This window comes from Phoxinus phoxinus (assembly GCF_949152265.1).
Source record: "Phoxinus phoxinus genome assembly, chromosome: 2".
NCBI lineage: Eukaryota > Metazoa > Chordata > Actinopteri > Cypriniformes > Leuciscidae > Phoxinus > Phoxinus phoxinus.
In genome coordinates, this window is record NC_136877.1 from 6996796 (window position 1) to 7015822 (window position 19027).

The 19027-nt window shown below is 38.6% G+C and overlaps 1 protein-coding gene across 3 annotated transcripts in view; it reads left to right on the top strand.

Moving 5' to 3' along the window:
* sbf2 (SET binding factor 2) overlaps positions 1–19027 on the top strand; it is a 133539-nt gene that overhangs the window by 89153 nt on the left and 25359 nt on the right. For all 3 annotated transcript variants that reach the window (XM_079604907.1, XM_079604908.1, XM_079604909.1), the window contains exons 18-24: positions 2964–3134; positions 3814–4085; positions 8567–8739; positions 9085–9158; positions 14160–14355; positions 15230–15357; positions 17891–18066. In XM_079604907.1, the coding sequence (XP_079461033.1) occupies positions 2964–3134; positions 3814–4085; positions 8567–8739; positions 9085–9158; positions 14160–14355; positions 15230–15357; positions 17891–18066 (1190 nt within the window). The remainder of the gene's footprint in view (positions 1–2963; positions 3135–3813; positions 4086–8566; positions 8740–9084; positions 9159–14159; positions 14356–15229; positions 15358–17890; positions 18067–19027) is intronic.

The window sequence follows — 19027 nt, forward strand, 5'->3', positions numbered from 1 at the left end:
CACAATGTATAAAATGAACAAATAAGAAAAGACTGGCGTCAATACCAACATTATTATTAGTTATTATTTAGTTATTACACAAGCACACTGAAATTCAAAGACATTGCAGAAACTGCTCTAAATGTCCAACATAACTGAGCATTAAACAGTAACATCTTTTTAAAATAACACTTAATCCCTAAATTTACTCTCCAAATACAGTTCCTTCCCAAGCATGCTGGGAACTACAGATCCACTGCCCAGTTAGTTTAGTCAATAAGAATTATTCATGTAGTGTTAAAACTAATGGATTACGTACACTTCCGCTTTAAATATATTAGTTGGATTGAACACAATGAAATGAAGTAAAACATTTTTTACTTTAGCTCATTTGAATTAATCAATATGAACAAGAGGCTTTTTTTTTGTTTACCCGCCAATAACAATTTCACAAAGTCTGATCAAATAAATCCCCCCCCCCCCCCCCCCCCCTGGAATGTATAGTCGCCCATCTTGATATTGTCAAGACAATCTCTCTCTCTCTCTCTCTCTCTCTCTCTCTCTCTCTCTCTCTCTCTCTCTCATCGTCAAGGCTGTACAGTTGGAAGAGGTCAAACTGACCCCCTCACATCTGTTGTTGGAGAACCATCAGATCTGCACAATCCACTCACATCTGTTGCCAGTCAGATGGCGCGCACAACCATGTTGAAGACAAATAATACATCTCTGGCAGTGTGTTCCTGGTCCGCATCCTGCAATAACAACTGCACTGTTCCTCCTGCTGCAATTATTGCCCCTTTTCACTCCGCTCCATCTGTATGTCAGCCTTTAGGAAATGGGGTCTAGACAGGCCAATAATACATGCAAGCCCTCAAAGCTTTAACCTGGCCAGCTTTAGCTATCTCTGCAAAAAATTATAGATGAACTGGATTTATCAGCACAGCTTGACATGGGTCAGTCTCTATTATTGGGTCTTGTGGTGTTGAAATGCATATTAGACATTCCAGGCTACATAGGGAAAGATAAACTGTCCAAACAAACCTTCACATTAATGTCAGTGCTGGTAATTTCCCAGTGATCGAGGGCCATACTTAAGGAAAAATGGATTATGTCAGCCTTGTGAAACGGCTGACAGAAATACAGGATTGGGGCTTATGATTTATTCTCAAATTGAGGTTATCGTGAAACGGTTTCAGAGGTTGTGTCCTAGTTTGCATGCGGTCTCGTAAATAGAATGCAATATTGCATTTAGTGCGCACCACATTATGTAATGTTAAAAACACTATGCTAAGATGTCCAGATGGTGTACTATTTCCACTGGATCCATGCATGGTTGATTATATAACATTACCCAAAAGATGTTGAGAAATAGAAAAGGGGTTTGATGGTTCTCTTAAATTTCACCTGTATATGCAAAATATTCCACTCAATCACAGAAGCTCGGACTACCTGATCCACTCGGTCTACTTTTGTAAATGCTACACAATGGAAAGTGGAAATATTGGTTTAATTTAACCATATGTTTGAACCAGAAACTGATTCAAGAATTGTATGCATTGTATGTATCGCTCTCTACAACGTTGGGCGGTAATTAATATGATTAGCCTTTTTGCTTGACTACATTATCAAACAGCTAATAATGTGTTGCTAATGTTCGCTATCTCAGAGTCAGACATCTGCCTTCTAAAAATCAGCATCCTTACAAACTCTTTGAACAACTTATAACGTCATTGGAGAAAGGCATACAGTAGTTCATCAGAACATCGGAATATACATAATTCACCCACTATATCATATTATATCATATTGCTCTTTCGCTTTGTATGACGAAATCTATGGGATGGGATTTCTCTGTATAAAATTTCACCTTAACATGATCATAAGGCCACCCAGCATATGTGATTTTTTGCATATGTGTGGTTTCAGCTGTTACTAAAAAAAATTGTGGGTTATTGGTGAGTCATTCTTTTCAAAATGTCAAAATACTTGTGTATGCATGCTTAGTCAATGAAACCCAAGCACAGATAATAAGCCACTGCTGTATGATTCTTGAAGGGGGAAACTAAAATGATTTCATGCTAGCACTTCAAACACACACAGTATGCAACAACCGTATTTGTTATTCTATTAGAATGTAATTTAAGGACATGGTAATATCACCCTATACTAGCAAATTGTTTTTCATACATACATTTTCTATGTACTCAAATATATATACTTATTATCATCAGTGAAGCACATACTTTCAATGCCTAGTAAAGTATGCTAATTGAGACACAGCCAGAATCTGTTCTTGGTTATTATGTTTGTCTCCATCTTTCCATTGCTCCTGATTTTTTTTTTCTCTTTCCCTCTTTCCATCCGTCATTTCACTTGTGATTGTGGTTTGGTTAGTTGTAGGGAAACTAAGTAGCAAAGGCAGTTTGTCATAATATTGTATGGGTTTTGAGAAGAAGACATTGGATGGTAACCTGATCTGAGGTGTGAGCTTTACAGACCAATGGAAGGTGAGAAAGATGTCATGCATGGTGTGTGATCCACAAAGCTCTGCATGTGCAAATACAATAAGTAGAGCCTTCATAACTTTAGCAGATGCCCTTTTGAGTCAGTAAGCGGCCCACACGTGATATGGTTTGCATTGGAGCGCACAGAATAACACTATGGTCATGTTTTCAAAGTCTTGCCTTGCAATCTCTCTCCGTATGAGGCCTACTGTATGTGTTGAGAACATTATGACCACTAAAAATGACTGATTGCTCCTAAAACCTTTGGCAACAGTGTGTTACTTTCCTGTTTTCACCATGCTTTTTAATGGACTCCTTTACAAGCGCTCTACAGCCCAGTTGGTTTCATGAGCTGTGAGGACCTGAGCTCGGCTGATCTGACCTGTTATGTAGACAGTAGCAGGCCCTATGTTTATCTTAGCAGTCTGCCAGACTTTCCTTCACATTGTGTTGCCCGCTGATCCATCTTCTTGCTTACAGAAACTGGCAGCTGGAGTGGATCAGTTCGCCTACACCTGCATACAAGACCATCCCATCTGGACCAGTCAGCAGTTTTGGGAGGCCACCTTCTACTCTGAGGTGCAAAACCAGATCAGAGCGCTTTACCTCACTGCTCCTGAGGACAAGCAACTCATCACTGCCAAGATCAAGGTAAAGCCTTGAAATCAACTTTTTTACTGGTCTCATCCATCCTTCCATCCACCCATCCATCCTTCCATCCACCCATCCATCCATCCATCCATCCATCCATCTATCCATCCATCCATCTTCCCACCCACCCACCAATTCATCCATCCATCCACCCACCCATCCACCCACCCACCCATCCATCCATCCATCCATCCATCCATCCATCCATCCACCTATACATCCATCCACCCACCATCCATCCATCCACCCACCAATTTATCCATCCATCCACCCACCCATCCATCCATCCATCCATCCACCCACCCATCCATCCATCCATCCACCTATACATCCATCCATCCATCTACCCATCCACCCACCCACCAATTCATCCATCCACCCACCCTCCCATCCATCCATCCATCCATCCATCCACCCACCAATTCATCCATCCACCCATCTAACCACCCACCCATAAGTTATGTTTATAAGTTATAAAAAGATAATACAATTTTTTACTCTTATTTCAAGTAAGGCTTGTAAACAAAGACTGGTGTGCCTTGTTTAGGAATATAGTATCTTTGTCAATTAGGTTGTTGGTTTTGATAGAGGTCCACACAAACCTTAGCAAGCACCAACTCTGACACCATTTCAGTAGAAAAGGGATATCGTTTAACCCTGGATCCCATCTCTTCATCAGGAACCAAGTACATTGTCCACCACATCCAGTGAGTCAGAACGGACCGCTATGGACCTTGCAGCAGAGCAGTTGCGTGCTTGGCCCAGTCTGAGCAAAGAGAAGCAACAGGAGCTGGTGAAGAACGAGGAGAGTACAGTGTTCAGCCAGGCCATCCACTACGCCAGCCTGATGGTCTACCTGCTCGTACCGCTGGACACCAGTAAAAACAAGCTGCTGCGCTCCAACCCTGCAGCTGACTGGGAGAGCGGCAGCAACAGCATCCTCACAAACAGGCAAGAACGAGACTTCTACAGTGCCTCGCAGAACATGTTCTCTCACTTTACTGAATCACAGATGCTAGGTGATAATACACTGGGGAACTTTTTGAGCAATGTTGCTGGGCAATATTGCCGTCAATGGGCAACCAGGTGAGACACAGAGCCCACGACCGATCTAAATTATCCAGATAGAAATTTGTTGCCCATTCTCAATGGGAAAGTGCCCAAGCAACAATCGCTCGGTAACATTGCCCAGCAATATTGCTCAAAGAGTTGCCCTGTGTATCATCACCTTAAGGGTGTGTTCGAACTTGTTTGCATCCCTTGGTTCTTTTGTGCCGGACCAAAAAAGAAATTGATACATTTAGTCCTTGTTTGCTATCCAGTCACACTGTCATTTTTAAGACCGAACCTAAAGATATCAAACAAAACACGGCTGTTATGATGTATAATTTCTAATGGAACTTACCGAATATCTAAAACGGTGCTGTGTGCTGGGCTACACAAGCTTATTTTATGAGCGTACATATTATATTATTTTTATCAGCTGAAAACTTGTGAAGAGCTTATAAAATGTGTAAAGTAGTCAAAACAGAGACAGGCATTCCTCCGTCAAAGATCTCCTGCATAGAGACGCAATTTCTGACGCCTTTACCGAACTGTAATGGGCAACATTGCTCATGACAAGAAAAAACAAGTATGCTTGAGCATTGTTCTTTTTAGGGATGCCTCTTGTGACATCACATCCTGTTTTTTGATTGGGTTTAATGTTTTTGCTCCGTGTTGCGATCATATTATAGTTGAACTGAACCAGAATTCGTTTAGAACTTGTTTGCTTGTTTGTTGCGCACCAGCGTTGATGGGCAGCGCTCACGCTTATTCAACTGAAACGCACTAAAAGAGCAATCACACCAGATTTTGTTTTATTCAAACCAATTGTGGACACACTCTAACATTTTGTTTCAAGCTTTGTTTTCCAAGCTCTTAAACTCAAAATAATATATTTAATGTGCCATTTTATTATAGAACAGGCTTTTAAAATAAAACTAAATACAATAAAACTAAAGCTACGTATGTTCACTCATTTGCCTTACAATTGACCTCCACCTGCAAATGATTAAAATATCTTCCACATTTTCTCCACACAAAATCCCCTCAGTTAATGGATCATTGTGCAAGTTGTGAATCTGATGTTAAAGCTAAAGGGGGAAAAAATGCATAAATTAGGTAATATGTGTTTTGTGGTGTCCTAATGAAGGAAGTCAAAATCTCTACATCAAACCTCCCAGATACTGATTAATAAAGGTCGTCACTCCAAACACACTGTGCGATCAAGGAGAACCCACATAGAGGTCAGCGATCATGTATGAAGGAGATGCAGAGTTCAGTACAGATGCAGCTCATATCAGGTGTTTATGAGGATGAGACGAAATAAGCCAAAAGACACAATAGTAATAGTAGAGAATATTTTGTTCTCAAATGAGATCTGAAATCAACTCATAAATACAGTGAAATATGAGAATGTAGCATCATGCTACAGCAATGTGCAGTGTTTCAAATTATAATGCATAATATAGGTTTTGTAAACAGCAAAAAAAAGTATCCCCCACTTATGTCCAGTCAATCAGAAATGCTTTCTGCCTACAGTATGTCATTGTTTGAATGTAACCGCTGTAACAGTAGAGTTGAAAACTAGTGGCACTATTTGAGAATTGTTGCACCAGTGACATTTGACCAACTTGAAGCTAATCTGTGGGAAAAAAGTGTTTAATTCAGAGATGATTCTGCCAAAGGTGGTTCTTAAAGATGTGAAAATACTTATGCAAACAGCATATTTCAGGCTTAAGTAGTTGTCTTATAACATTACATAAACATTTGAAAATATGTCAAATCAGTTTCAGTGCGCTGAAATAAAAATGTCACAGAAAAGCAAAATTTCAATATGTCATTTGTAGTCGAGAGAATTGGTTACGGGTCTGAACACTTTTGCAGGTCACTGGTGCTCAAGTCCATCTGGCATAGATCACTTAAAATGGAAAAGACGCACCGCAGGGGCTGACGGTTGTCCTTTCACCTTGGTTACGAAACACACATTCTAGTATAAATAAACCTGATTGTTTCTCAGCATCTCAGAGAGAATTATACAGTTGATTGTGTCAGTGAGCAGAAATGTTAGGAGAAGTAGCCGCCTGGTGTAGGTCCTCAGGAGTCCTATCCAGTTCTACACCACATCCTTCTCCAGTAGCCTGAGTGTTGCTCGGCTGAAATGAGATGGCTGTTTGTGGAGGGAGCACTCAGACATAGCCAAGAAAAGATGGTGGGAGAGCAGGAGGGATAGAGCTTTTGTTGTAATAATAATAATAATATGTGTGAGTTTTGGGAGGCTTCATAGTCAAAATGGGTGATGTTTGGCCAAATCCACATCTCCAGAGTGGATCTTTCCTTCCTCCTGTCCATTTCTCTTCCTCTCAGACATTTTTCAAGTGTGTAGCCAATAACTGCACACACACTAAGAGTTTTAAGTGCTTTTTGCCTCCGATGTCACAACTTTTTTCTGTGTAATTAGTGGCAAGCAATTAATCGTACTTTTGCTTGCCTGTAAGATTAGGGATTTTTCTAACCGACTCCTCAAATGATGTCTTTCGTTGAGGAGAGGTATGCTGTTATTTCTCTAAGCAATCAGACCTGATCATTTTCACCTGCCAGACAATAAATCCTTTAAGGCAGGGGTTCCCAAACTTTTCCATCAACCGAACCCTTTAGACATAAAAATATTCACTTGAAGTATCCCCTGAGATTTGAAGTTAATATTTCATTACAATACATTTGCATGTTCTCGGTTCTCTGATGTCAATGATAATTATAGAATTTATTGTTAACTCTTTCCACGCCATTAACAGAATTATCCACCATTTATGAGACAACGCTCTCTTGCCATTGCCAGCTTTCTGTGTTTTGACTGTTATACGGTAGGGGACGCTATTAGGTATCTTCTGAAGAAGTACACAATCTCCAGATCAAAACAGGCAAAATAGGAGCAGAAACAAGCGATAAAACATTGCTTGTAGTTGTTGGGGGGGTTGAAAATGTATTAAATGCTTTCAAAATGTAATAGGCTTACCCACCGTCAAGTGTTGATTAAGAGGAATGCATGAAGTTAGTTTGTTCTGTTGTTGTTGTTGTTGTTGTTGTTGTTGATGTTTGTTTGTTTGTTTAAATGCAGAGGCTTTGTTCATTATTTAGATTTTGTGCATTTTCAGATATTTATACTACCAAATATTCTGGGGGCCATAACATTTTGTGAAAATTATCAAAAATGCTGTTGGTGGCTGGCATCTTTTCTTTTCTTTTTTTTTACTCTGACAGGGAAGTTAATATTATTTTATATGAATAATAATTAGTAGTAGAAGTATGTTTAAACACTAATAAAAAAATGAAGACAGAAATAAATGACTTTTGTAAATCACATTGTAATGTCAAATAAAAATGAATATTTGTTAATTATAATAAAATGCTGACTATATTTAATTAAATTGTAGCCTTTGAATTATGATAATAAAATGCAGACTATATTTAATTAAATTGCAGCCTTTGATTTGCTATATTTAATGAAATAACAGCCTTGGATTTGATAATTGCACTAGGCTTTAATGCAATCATTGTGCAGCACCATTTATTTATTTTAATTGTACATAAAAAAAAAAATTATTAGCTTTTAATCAAGTACAAAAACTACAGGGGGTTTGTGAACAGACATTTGAGAAACTCTGATTTTAGGCCCTAGTACTTTTCATTTTTCCGCGCCCGCTGCATCTCGCGCACAGTTAAGTGTTCAATCCTTTCAAAGTATACTTCATTCATTCACGTTCGCCGTCATTCACACATTACTGTTGCTCACACAAAAGATCACACTGCATGTGGATGCTGTGCATGGACATCAGCGAAGAAAAATGACGCAGATTGCCTGAGAGACACAGACTCTCAGGGTTTCTTTTGGCTTTTGGAAGAACATGATTTGAGGGGTTGACCTCTTTTGACCCAGAACAACGTTGCAACCAGTTGTACGGCCAACAGTTCTGCTAGAGCAAACGCCTCTCAGATTTTCTTAATCTCCTACACGACTTAATGAATAGTTGTTCTTCTGCAAATTGGGGAAAGGATTTGATTTATTTCCCACCTGAAATGTCAGGAACGCGTCTCTTCATTTGTAAACGGAGTTGGCGAGTGACACCACTTTCCCACCAGCACAGTCTGCACTAAAGCCCGGGAGATATCAGAACCGTCCACTTCCTAACAGTGGTATTTCAGACCAATTGTGTGTTACAGACTAAACAGACATTAAATTGTGATGGGTCGGTAAATGAAAGCAGCAGAATTACATCAAAGCCTCTTTAAATGCTTACATGTGTTATTTCAAGAATATTGAGAGTGCCATTGCTGTTGTTGGATGTGTTGTGTTGAAGTCTGCAATATAATAAGTGTCATGTAATAAACAGTATTGCAGGGAGTGTGGCCGAGAGCTTTGACACCGAGAGTGGATTCGAAGACTCTGAGACCAGTGACGTTGCCAACTCTGTGGGGAGATTCATCTCTCGTTTCATTGACAAAGTGTGCACAGAGAGTGGAGTGACCCAGGATCATATCAAGAGCCTGCACAGTATGATTCCAGGTAAAACACAGTCAGAGTATTTCGAAACATGCTGACAGCTGTACATTGACATAAACATGTGCAACATTAAGATTTTTGTTTAAAATGCAGTACTTGTATACAGCTAAGTGTATATTTTTAAATGCTGTTAGTGCGCACAGTTAATTTCAGCAGTTCTCTCTTGTGATTATTATTTCAAAAATATTCATTGTAGTCCAAACTGCATGGACAATTATTATACAATTAAAAAATGTAATTTAAATTTCAAGGGATATTAAGCAGTATTAAACTGAAAAAGTACTGTCACCCCATGTCCTAACCAGTTCAGAAAGTTTCCCGCATCAAGGTTTTTATCTGTTTGTTCAGGTATTGTGGCAATGCAGATGGAGACTCTAGAGGCGGTTCATAGAGAAAGCAGAAGACTGCCTCCCATTCATAAGGTAAGAACTTGTTCCCCTCCGGTGAAAATGACGCAAAGCTTGTACATCATTTGATTTGCTTTCTTGGTCATAGAGAAGTTGCTCTTCAAATGTTTTACAGTTTCCCTGATAGCAGTCGCTGCTTTGTGCTGCAATGCAGACTTACACATGGCACAATCATTGACATCATCATCTCTTTTGCCACCGTTCACCATTGACCTGGAGATTTATTATCACTGATGTGCAGTGGTGGACGAAGTGCACATAAAGTAAAAGTACAGATACCCTAATAACAATTTATTTTTTCAGTAAACGTATAAGTACTCATTTTCAATGTTACTAAAAAGTACAAAAGTACTTGTTTTTTAATGTACTTAAAGGGTTAGTTCTCACCCTGATGTCGCAACTTTTAAGCCCCAGGAAGGTAATAAAAACATAATTAAAGTAATCCATGTGTCTCCAGTGGTTTAAAATTAACAATATTTAATAAAGTGACGTGACTGTGTTCTTTGCGGAAAACCCCAACATATTGAACACTTTATTTGTTTTGTATTTGAATCTCCAATGTGTATTCACGTGAGCACCACGACACATGCGTGTTGTGTTGATGCGAGAGCAGACGTTTTTGCATGAACGTGAGCTTCATAAAATTGAGTTTACATACTTTAGTGATGCCTTTACTATCTTTCTGGGGCATGAAAGTGGTAGTTGCGTAGACTGTCTATGGAGGGACAGAAAGCTCTCAGATTTCAATAAAAAGATCTTCATTTGTGTACCGAAGATGAACAAAAGTCTTCCGGGTTTGGAACAACATCATGGTGATTAATTAATGGCATAATTTTAATTTTGGGGTGAACTAACCCTTTAAGTATCATTGATGAGCTATGTTTATTATTTAGTTATTAGTCAGCACTAATAAGAAAGATTAAATAAGTAAACTTTTTATTTTATTACCAAACAACTTATACACTATCAAAACATTAAAGTGAAATATACTAAAATATAAATTTAAGTTACTGCTAATTCAAGTGTGCAAAGTGAAATACCATATAATGTTTTAAAAATTATGAAAAATAAATGTGTGTAGGTCAAGCCAAATATGTGGCTACAATACAATACAATTTAGAGACGTCACATGAGGCAAAATTGCGTTAACATTTGAAAAATCTGGCATAATCGTGGCTCTTTTTGAGCGGACCATTGAATCAGTAAGTTGGATCAGTCACATTCACAAATGAATCGTTCAGTGTATGCTTAGATATGTTTAAAAGACAGGAAACTCTACGGATAAAAACCACACACTCGGGTTTGATTTGGGTAGTGCTAGAGCCTAAATAGTCTACCTGTCTGTGTATTGATAAACTAAAAGAAAGTTTATATATATTTTCTGGCTAGTTTACTGTAGTTGTTTTTAATACACCATACTTTCACCCAAACTGAATATTTAAAAACAAGTTTAAATGGGTAAATATTTGTGATTCTTCATTTTCTTTTCTGACATACTCAAGTTCTTGTTAACCCTCTGGGGTCTAAGGTGTTTTTGGGGTCCTTGAGATGTTTTGACATGCCCAGATATTTGTATTTTTTTTCAGTTGCTTATAAACATATTAATGGCAAAGGTGTAATTACACTCTATTTAGCATGAACATGGCTAGCATAATATGTGAGCAACATGTATGTACATGTTTGCATTTTTGAGAGAATATTATTTATGCGTGGTTATTCAAAAAACTCAAACTTAAATGTTCTGATATAAGACCACAAACGACCAACTTCACATATTCCCACAATACTTTTGCCTAATGGATCTTGTCGGCTAGAGTATTTACTTCAAAATGATCTGAAAATCATCCGGGCTAATCGTTCAAATTAAACAATAGATTGATTTAAATTTTGTAAGACACTTTTTGTTTGGAAAGGCAATATGCAGGGGGGCGTGAATGATCCAACAAGGTCATGAATAATGTCCTCATTCACACCTGGAGACAAAGAAGACCTGCTAATGCTGCATACTAATGAGCCTTAGGTGTCACTGTGGCTACAAGAAAAAATGCAAAGACAACACACACACATACATACATACATACATACATATATATACCGGTATATATATATATATATATATATATTACTACAGAATTGGAAACATCTTGAAAAAAGTGTATTTTTCCACAAACTGTATGCTTGCAAATTGTATAATATCCAAGGTAAACATTTCTAGTAATTGTGCAGTTAATTCTCATTCGTATTTTCAGAAAGTTTTGGATGTAGGCTATCCTCTCTCCAAATTTGTCACTAATAAAACACAAAAATAATTTATAGAGAAGGCTTATATTGACCTTTTAAGATTTTGTTTGCACCTTGTAAATTAGGTTTTGATGTGGCAGTAAAAACTTTATAAATAATCTATCCAAAACGAAATGTTGTCTTTCATATTTCGTCTGTAACATATGGTCTTTTATAATATATATTAGGGCATAAATGTTAATTTGCAGTTTAATATGTTGCTTATACAAATACATTTTATTTCAACGTATTCAGTCGATTTTTACTCATCTCAGTAGGCAATATAGTTTGCTAAAAGCGAAACTCGCGCGAGCTGTAGTAAACAACAGCATGCATATGTGCCGTTCATTCATTCAAACACAGAAACGTGATTCAAATTTAAACAGTCTTTTGCGGTTTACAGACACCATTTCATATCGCGATTAGAACAAAGCACTTACTGATGATCTGCAGCTGGATCCGTTGTTCGGCTACTCCAGCACGTTTGAGGTAAAATTTCCAGGATTATCACGATATTATTATTCCTCACAGCGAGTGTGTTTTCCAGCTGTTGTGGGCGTTGACTGGTTTGCATTGTGTTTCTTCAGATTAGAATTTGAATAGCGCGCGCGCTGTCGATGGGCGTGTCACATTAGCGGGATAATGAGGTGCCAGAAAGATAATGAGGACGGCTGATCTCTCGCTCTTTATATATAGATTACATAAACAGAGAATATTTCTTTTAGTTTTGAATTAGATAATTTAAAACTACACACTTAAATGATTATAGAGATATATAGCTCATGTCTGAGTGAATAGTATTCACTGAGTTTTATTTGAGTTTAGAGACGTGCTTTAGAAAAAAAGTTCACGGAGACGGAGAGGCAGAAAGCACTCCCTGTTTACTTTCTTTATTTTACAAAAGCACAATGTTTTATTTCGATTGTAAGTGGACACATAAAAAAGTAGACATTTAACAGCTTATTTTTTCATATTTCTTAAGGCTGTATGACCAAAACTGACTGAGTATTTTAGGTCTATTTTGCTGCTATGTGAAAAAAAAACGCGCAAATCACGCCGGCGTGATTGCCGACCCCAGGGGGTTAAAACACACTAGACATGCTTATTTTGTGCATTTGGATCACTTCTTGTGGGAAATAATTAGTTTTGTCCATCAAGTGTGCTTTATCTTTAATTGAGCGTGAGCAGTGCAACAGAAATACACACTGTGGCGAAACCCCTGCTTCACTGCTGCTCACGTGACGCTCCTGTACCCGCTGTGAATGCACTCATTGGTTAAAATGCATGGTAAAAAAAAAATGCGCCGCTCACGGTTGCTGCCGGCCGTTAATGAAAGTGCAATTAGGCCGACACCGATTGAGTGTGTGACCAACCATGCACTCGCACAAATGCAACCACGTCAAATTTGAACTCGCACATTCTCAAAAAATGGTGTCTTACAAATCAGACTCACTACCTACTGTTCTCTGCAGAAAATACTGCCTGGTTTCAATCACAAACTGAAATTGATGTGTCATGGAGTCAAAAGCTGATTATAAATGGTTACTGGAGAAACAATTGAGACACATGATAATATCAGGTATACACAGTGATCTGTCTTTTGTGCTGGGCTTCTGAGATGCTTTGGTTGAAGAGAGAATCTGTGCTGAATAAAGTCTGAGCTGAATAAAGAGAGAAAAAGAAACCATGGTAGATTGTTTACTAGTGTGCAAATCGAGGGAAGAAGCTGATGGAGAACCCAACTGGCATCCCCAGTGTGAAGTGGACTGTTCTTCTAATACCGCAGTTTTCCACATAACAAATACTTGGTGTAATTGCCAATTTTTTTTTTTTTTTAAGTCGGCTCTGTGTCAGTTCTTGTCACCCTTCTGAATCCAACTAATGAGTTAGATAATGACACCGGACAGGGCCTGGACAGAACAACTGTCTGGACAGTGTAAAAACTGATGGCTTGTCTCTCTGGTGGTAAACACACAAGGCTTGAGTGTGATTTCTGTGCCTGGAACTAAACCTAATAATTGATGCTTACTCTATCATCAAGAGAATCATTTGTTATCTGTCAAAAACCAGACCACAAATACTTGCCGTTTTTGCTGGTGCAAATTGAATAGCAGTGTAGTCTTAGGCCCAGTTTTGGTCGATCAGATCACAAGTTGTGTGTCTCTTTTGTCCAGTTTAAACCACTTCTGTCCTGATTTCTTCAAGGGGAGGGTCTTTTTTTCTGATCTTCAATCTAATGGACAAAAACAAGCTTGCGCAATTTTGACCGGAGAAACGGAAAAAACATACATTGTAGCAGATTTTGTGTGTTAGAAATCAGGAATGGCAAGAGAACATTGTGCTTGGTACGTTCTTCATCTTCAAACCAAACTTGGGTCTTTAGCCGACAGTTTAAATCCTGTCTAGCTAGCGCGCTTCCCATAGTTTTTATGCATTAGATCAGTAGACGGTCTTTTGTAGCTGTTCATTCGACCACATGAGCGTTCACACTACAAAGCAATCCGGACGAATTGTGTTTTCCACTACCTCTGGAAGTGCTTGAAAGTGGACAAGCTCAAAAAGTTTACACCTGTATTTAGCGTCGTTCACTTGTGATCCGATTGACCAAAACGAATCTTAATAGCAGGTGTAAACAGGGCCTTATATTTCTGTTTACTAGAAAGGTTGTGAATATAATCGTCTCTGTATCAAAGCATGTGATCTTGGTCTTGCATTAATGACAGTCATTTTCTCCAGCCCAAGATCCTGCGGCCTGCCCTGCTGCCTGGAGAGGAGCTGGTGTCCGAGGGGCTACGGGTGGTCTTAGACCCTGACGGTCGAGAGGAGGCCACTGGGGGTCTTCTGGGAGGACCGCACATCCTGCCAGCAGAGGGAGCACTCTTCCTCACCACTTACCGTATCGTTTTCAAAGGCACTCCTCACGACCCACTAGGTAACAACACTTATTATGACTCTCCTGTTTGGATAAAAGCCTAAATTAAATTTGTGCATCAAATAAATCGAATGTATTTTGATTATTTTGTATCATTTTTTTACCGTTTTGGATATTCTAAGTTTTGGTTACTTGGGATTTTCAATGGAGGGGGAGAAACCTCTCATGTTTCATTAAAAATATTTAATAATAATTTAGTTTTAAAGATTAACCAAAGTCCTATGGGTTTGGAAGGACATGTGACAACAGGTGAAACTCGAAAAATTAGAATATCGTTCAAAAGTTTATTTATTTCAGTAATTCAACTTAAAAGGTGAAACTAATATATTATAAAGACTCATTACATGCAAAATTAGATATTTCTAGCTGTAAGCCATAATCATCAAAATTATAACAAATAAAGGCTTAAAATATCTCACTTTGCATGTAATGAGTCTATATAATATATTAGTTTCACCTTTTAAGTTGAATTACTGAAATAAATGAACTTTTTCACGATATTCACATTTTTCGAGTTTCACCTGTATTCATTTTTGGGTGAACTGTCCCTTTTACAGAATGCCCAGGCCACTCTTCCAAGTCATCTGAAGACATTCAATAGCTTTGAGTGAGGGAAAGTTTCTTGTTGTTGAAAATTAAACCCCGCGCTGTAGCTCTTAAATATCATGTGTTTATGCACATTCAAATTTACCATCAAACCAAGGTGATCCTAAATGCGCTTACATTTTTTTATCTGAACTCATATGGGTTTGGAACAACAAGGCGTGAAATAACTTTGTTTTAAAAGGAGGTAGTAGAGTTTACAGTTTTATATTTGGAGAGTTTTACCTCTGAGAGCTCTTGCTGTATCATATCTCTGTCTGTGTGTGCGCAGTTGGTGAACAGGCTGTGATCAGAAGTTTTCCGATATCCACTCTAACTAAGGAGAAAAAGATCACCATCCAGAACCTGCTACAGCAGAACATGCAGGAGGGGCTTCAGCTGAGATCCTCCTCCTTCCAGGTACTGACACACTAAATGGCCAGCTAGTGAAAGGCTGATAACGCATCATATTACATAGGGGAGAGTGGGGTAAGATGTGCCAGTGCGTAAAGCTGTGTCTACCATTAATCGAAACGTGACGGTGTATAAAAGGGTCCTATATATGGCTCTCTGTCATTAAGAAATGCACATTAAAAATGTGGCCAGCGTATATTTTTTTTGTCAAAGTAAATCTAATTGACAGTTGAATTGAAAGGAATTGTATATCACATTTATTCAGGTTCATCTCAAAATGCACATAATACTATTGCAAAATGTTGAAAATGGTTTCATGTCATTCAGATATGTCAATATTAAACTTTTTCCTGGTGGTTGAATGTGCAGCAAAGTTAAGATTTTGAAATTGTATAGTGAATTAGCAATTAGTTTTTCGTTTATATTTTTATTTGAAATACAAATTGTTCACATATTCCCCAATAATTCCACTTAACCTTTTACATGACACAGCTTACCCCTAACATGGGGTAAGTTGTGTCACTGGACTATTGTGGGCATAATGAAATATTGGGCCCTATTTTATCGATCTGAAAAGCAAGTTTCAAACGCGAAACGCAAGTAACTTTGTGGGCGGATCTCGGGCACTGTTGCTATTATACCGGCGGGATAAATGACTCTTGCGCCCGACGCAAATCTAAAATGGATTGGTCTGAAGTAGCTTCATTATTCATAGGTGTGGTTTGGTCGTAACGTGAAATAAACCAATCAGAGCGTCATCTCACATTCCCTTTAAGAGCAGACGCGCTTGTTCCATGGCGGATCGCTATTATAACGGCGGATTTGCCAGCACACGCCAGGAGCGGTTCACAGCCGAGGAGACCGACGTTCTCGTCAGGGCCGTAAAACACAGAGAAGTGACATTGAGGATGATGGGAGAAACCCACCCAAATTAGCTTCGGTTAAACAGGTGTATAATAATTTGGGTAAATGTGTAAGCTTAATTTATTTTTTCACATCTTCATGGACACAACAATGATTTCCAATGATATTTTTCCTTGTAATAATGTATGATTTGCAAAAATGAAAGCTGCGTTTGTGTAGATGAGAGAATCAAAGTGTATTGTGCACACGCTACATAATGGCCAAGCATGCGCCCTTAAAATACCATACAATTAACACGCGCAACACGCCAATTATTTTCTGGAACTGCAAAATAGCAGCAGGGAACGTTTGCGCCGAAACACGCCTCCTCTTTTCACTGCACCGCCCTCCGAGCGCAAGTTCATTCCCTAATTTATCGACGTGCGTCTGTGGAGCTGTGTGTCGGGTGCAAAATAGGAATGATACATGCGTCGGTGTGCAAAGTCAATTGCGCTGGGTGCAAGATAGGGCCCATTATGTGTATTATTTTAAGTGGTCAGCTTTCCCTACATGCCTATACATTGGTTTGAACACACAACCTCTCTGTTGTGCCTCACCACCCCAGGTTTTATCAAAAAAGTTATTCCGATTTCAATGAGCCAATCGCGGTCTGTTTTAAAGCAGGGATGTTTGCTGAAGAGGAATGTACACGTTTTAAACTGCTCTCTCTGCTTGACTCATTATAAGTCTCTTCATGGATGAGGACAGAGCAAGAGAAGCACATGTTGTGTTCTTCACTATGCATGGACTATAGGGCCATAAAGATTTTATGGCTCATTCCTATCGTTTTACTAACTTAAGCTGTAAAATCAGGCCATGTATGGAAGGCAGGGTCATTTGTGCTGGTCTGCCCACGTGTGACTGCCAGCAGTCGGTGTCTGGGGTACATTATCAAGCCCTCATTAAGACCTGCAGTCCACAGGAGAGATCAGGTCAGATAGAAGAGTGCTGAGGGATATTGGGTCACGCAGACAAGCGTTCACGTGGCCAAACCTCCTTTTGGACTGTTCTCCCCAGAAAAGTGGGAAAACATCTTGTTCCATACTTCTATCCAGCTCAGAGCAGTTCTGCAAGTCATTTATCTTGCCCTGAAAAATTTCAAACGATTATTTGCAGATTTTCTTGCTTCACGAAGGTGTGGCGGCTCTATCCTAAACTATGGACGCTTTTCACATTTCAGTCTTTCTCAGAAGCCGAAGTCATCATAGTTGAGTAAACTTCCATATTGAGGAACGAAAACTACAATAGATATAGTTTTTGCGTTCCCATTTTCCCCATTAGCAAAATAAAAAATCAACGATAGCAATTCTATGACTTTCCAAAAGAGGAAAAAATGGAGAGATTGATTACTTTGGTCAGAAGAGAGAATGATGTCCAATTTACCCATCACTCCTCAGCTGTTGTCTTAGAAACAGTAGTAACTATTCTGTAATTGAACCTTTGTCAAGGTAAGAAAACACAAAGTATAATGTTATAAATGAAAATGTAAAAAAAACATTGCTACAGTAGATATACAATGTTAATAACTGAAAAGGCATCATCACAGTCTGAGAAAATGGTCCGTTATATATACTCTGTAAATCTGGCTAGTGTGGTAGTTAGACAATTTCTGATGATATATCCTGCTTTGTTTTAGTTAATTAAGGTGGCGTTTGACGAGGAGGTGAGCTCAGAGATGGTCGAGATCTTCAGGAAACACCTGCAACGAATCCGCTACCCACCATCCATCTTCAGCACCTTTGCCTTTGCAGCAGGACAGACGGCACCACAGCTCATATTACCCAAACAGAAAGAGAGGAACACAGGCTTCCGGTCAGTGCAATATACGTTTTATAGAGACGACATAATGTAAATGTAACATTCGCCGTTGAGTTCTTTTTACTACTATTGTTTAGGCTGCAACAAAACCCTTGATATCTTAATCATAAGGACAACATTAAAGTAATACTTTACCTAGAAATTCTGATTGTATCATATTTACTTATCCTCGTGTCATTCCAAGCCCACATGATTTTCTTTCTCCAGTGGAAATTAAATTTTAAAAAAGGACTGGGGTTGTCAAGTATTAAAAAGTGTGCACCATACAGCTCTGTACTATATTCTAAGACTTCGTAAGGCATACAATCAGTGCATTTACATGCGCGTTCTTAACCCGATTATGCTTAAGTCGACAGTGTGTGTTGTCATGTAAACACGTTAACCCGTTTTCCTTTATCGTCATTAGGTAATAAACCAATCGACAGAGCTTGATTTCTGCCCCTTAACCCGATTTCGCCCGGCATTTAAACATCTTAACCTGCCTTCTGCCGTCTTATTGAAGTGCACATGTGTGAAATGTGACAGGAACGCGTCCTTATACGGCAGGTTAAGTGCTTCCAGTCACAGTAGGGGAGGAGAAAAATATTGCATAAACTCTGACTTTTTTGACCCAAGAAATATAAAAAATGTGTTTTCATCTCGTGCAGCCTAAGTTCCAGTGGTACAGTTGTAGAAACTTTAAAATATGAGAGGAGAATGAGTTTCCTGCTGACATTTTTAAATACTCTGGGGGTTTTAATGTTTTTTTTTTACTTCACAACTCGCATAATAAATAGAAATACGTGGATGCTTACATTTTGACGTCACCACCGGGGAATAACCTGTGTTTTTTTAATACGGTCTTGTAAATGTGGTTTACTTGAATTGCCAGGTTATTGATTTGCATATAAACTGGTAAATCAGGTTACTTCAATAAACTGATTTTTTTGGTTGTTATCAGTTTATTGTGTGCATG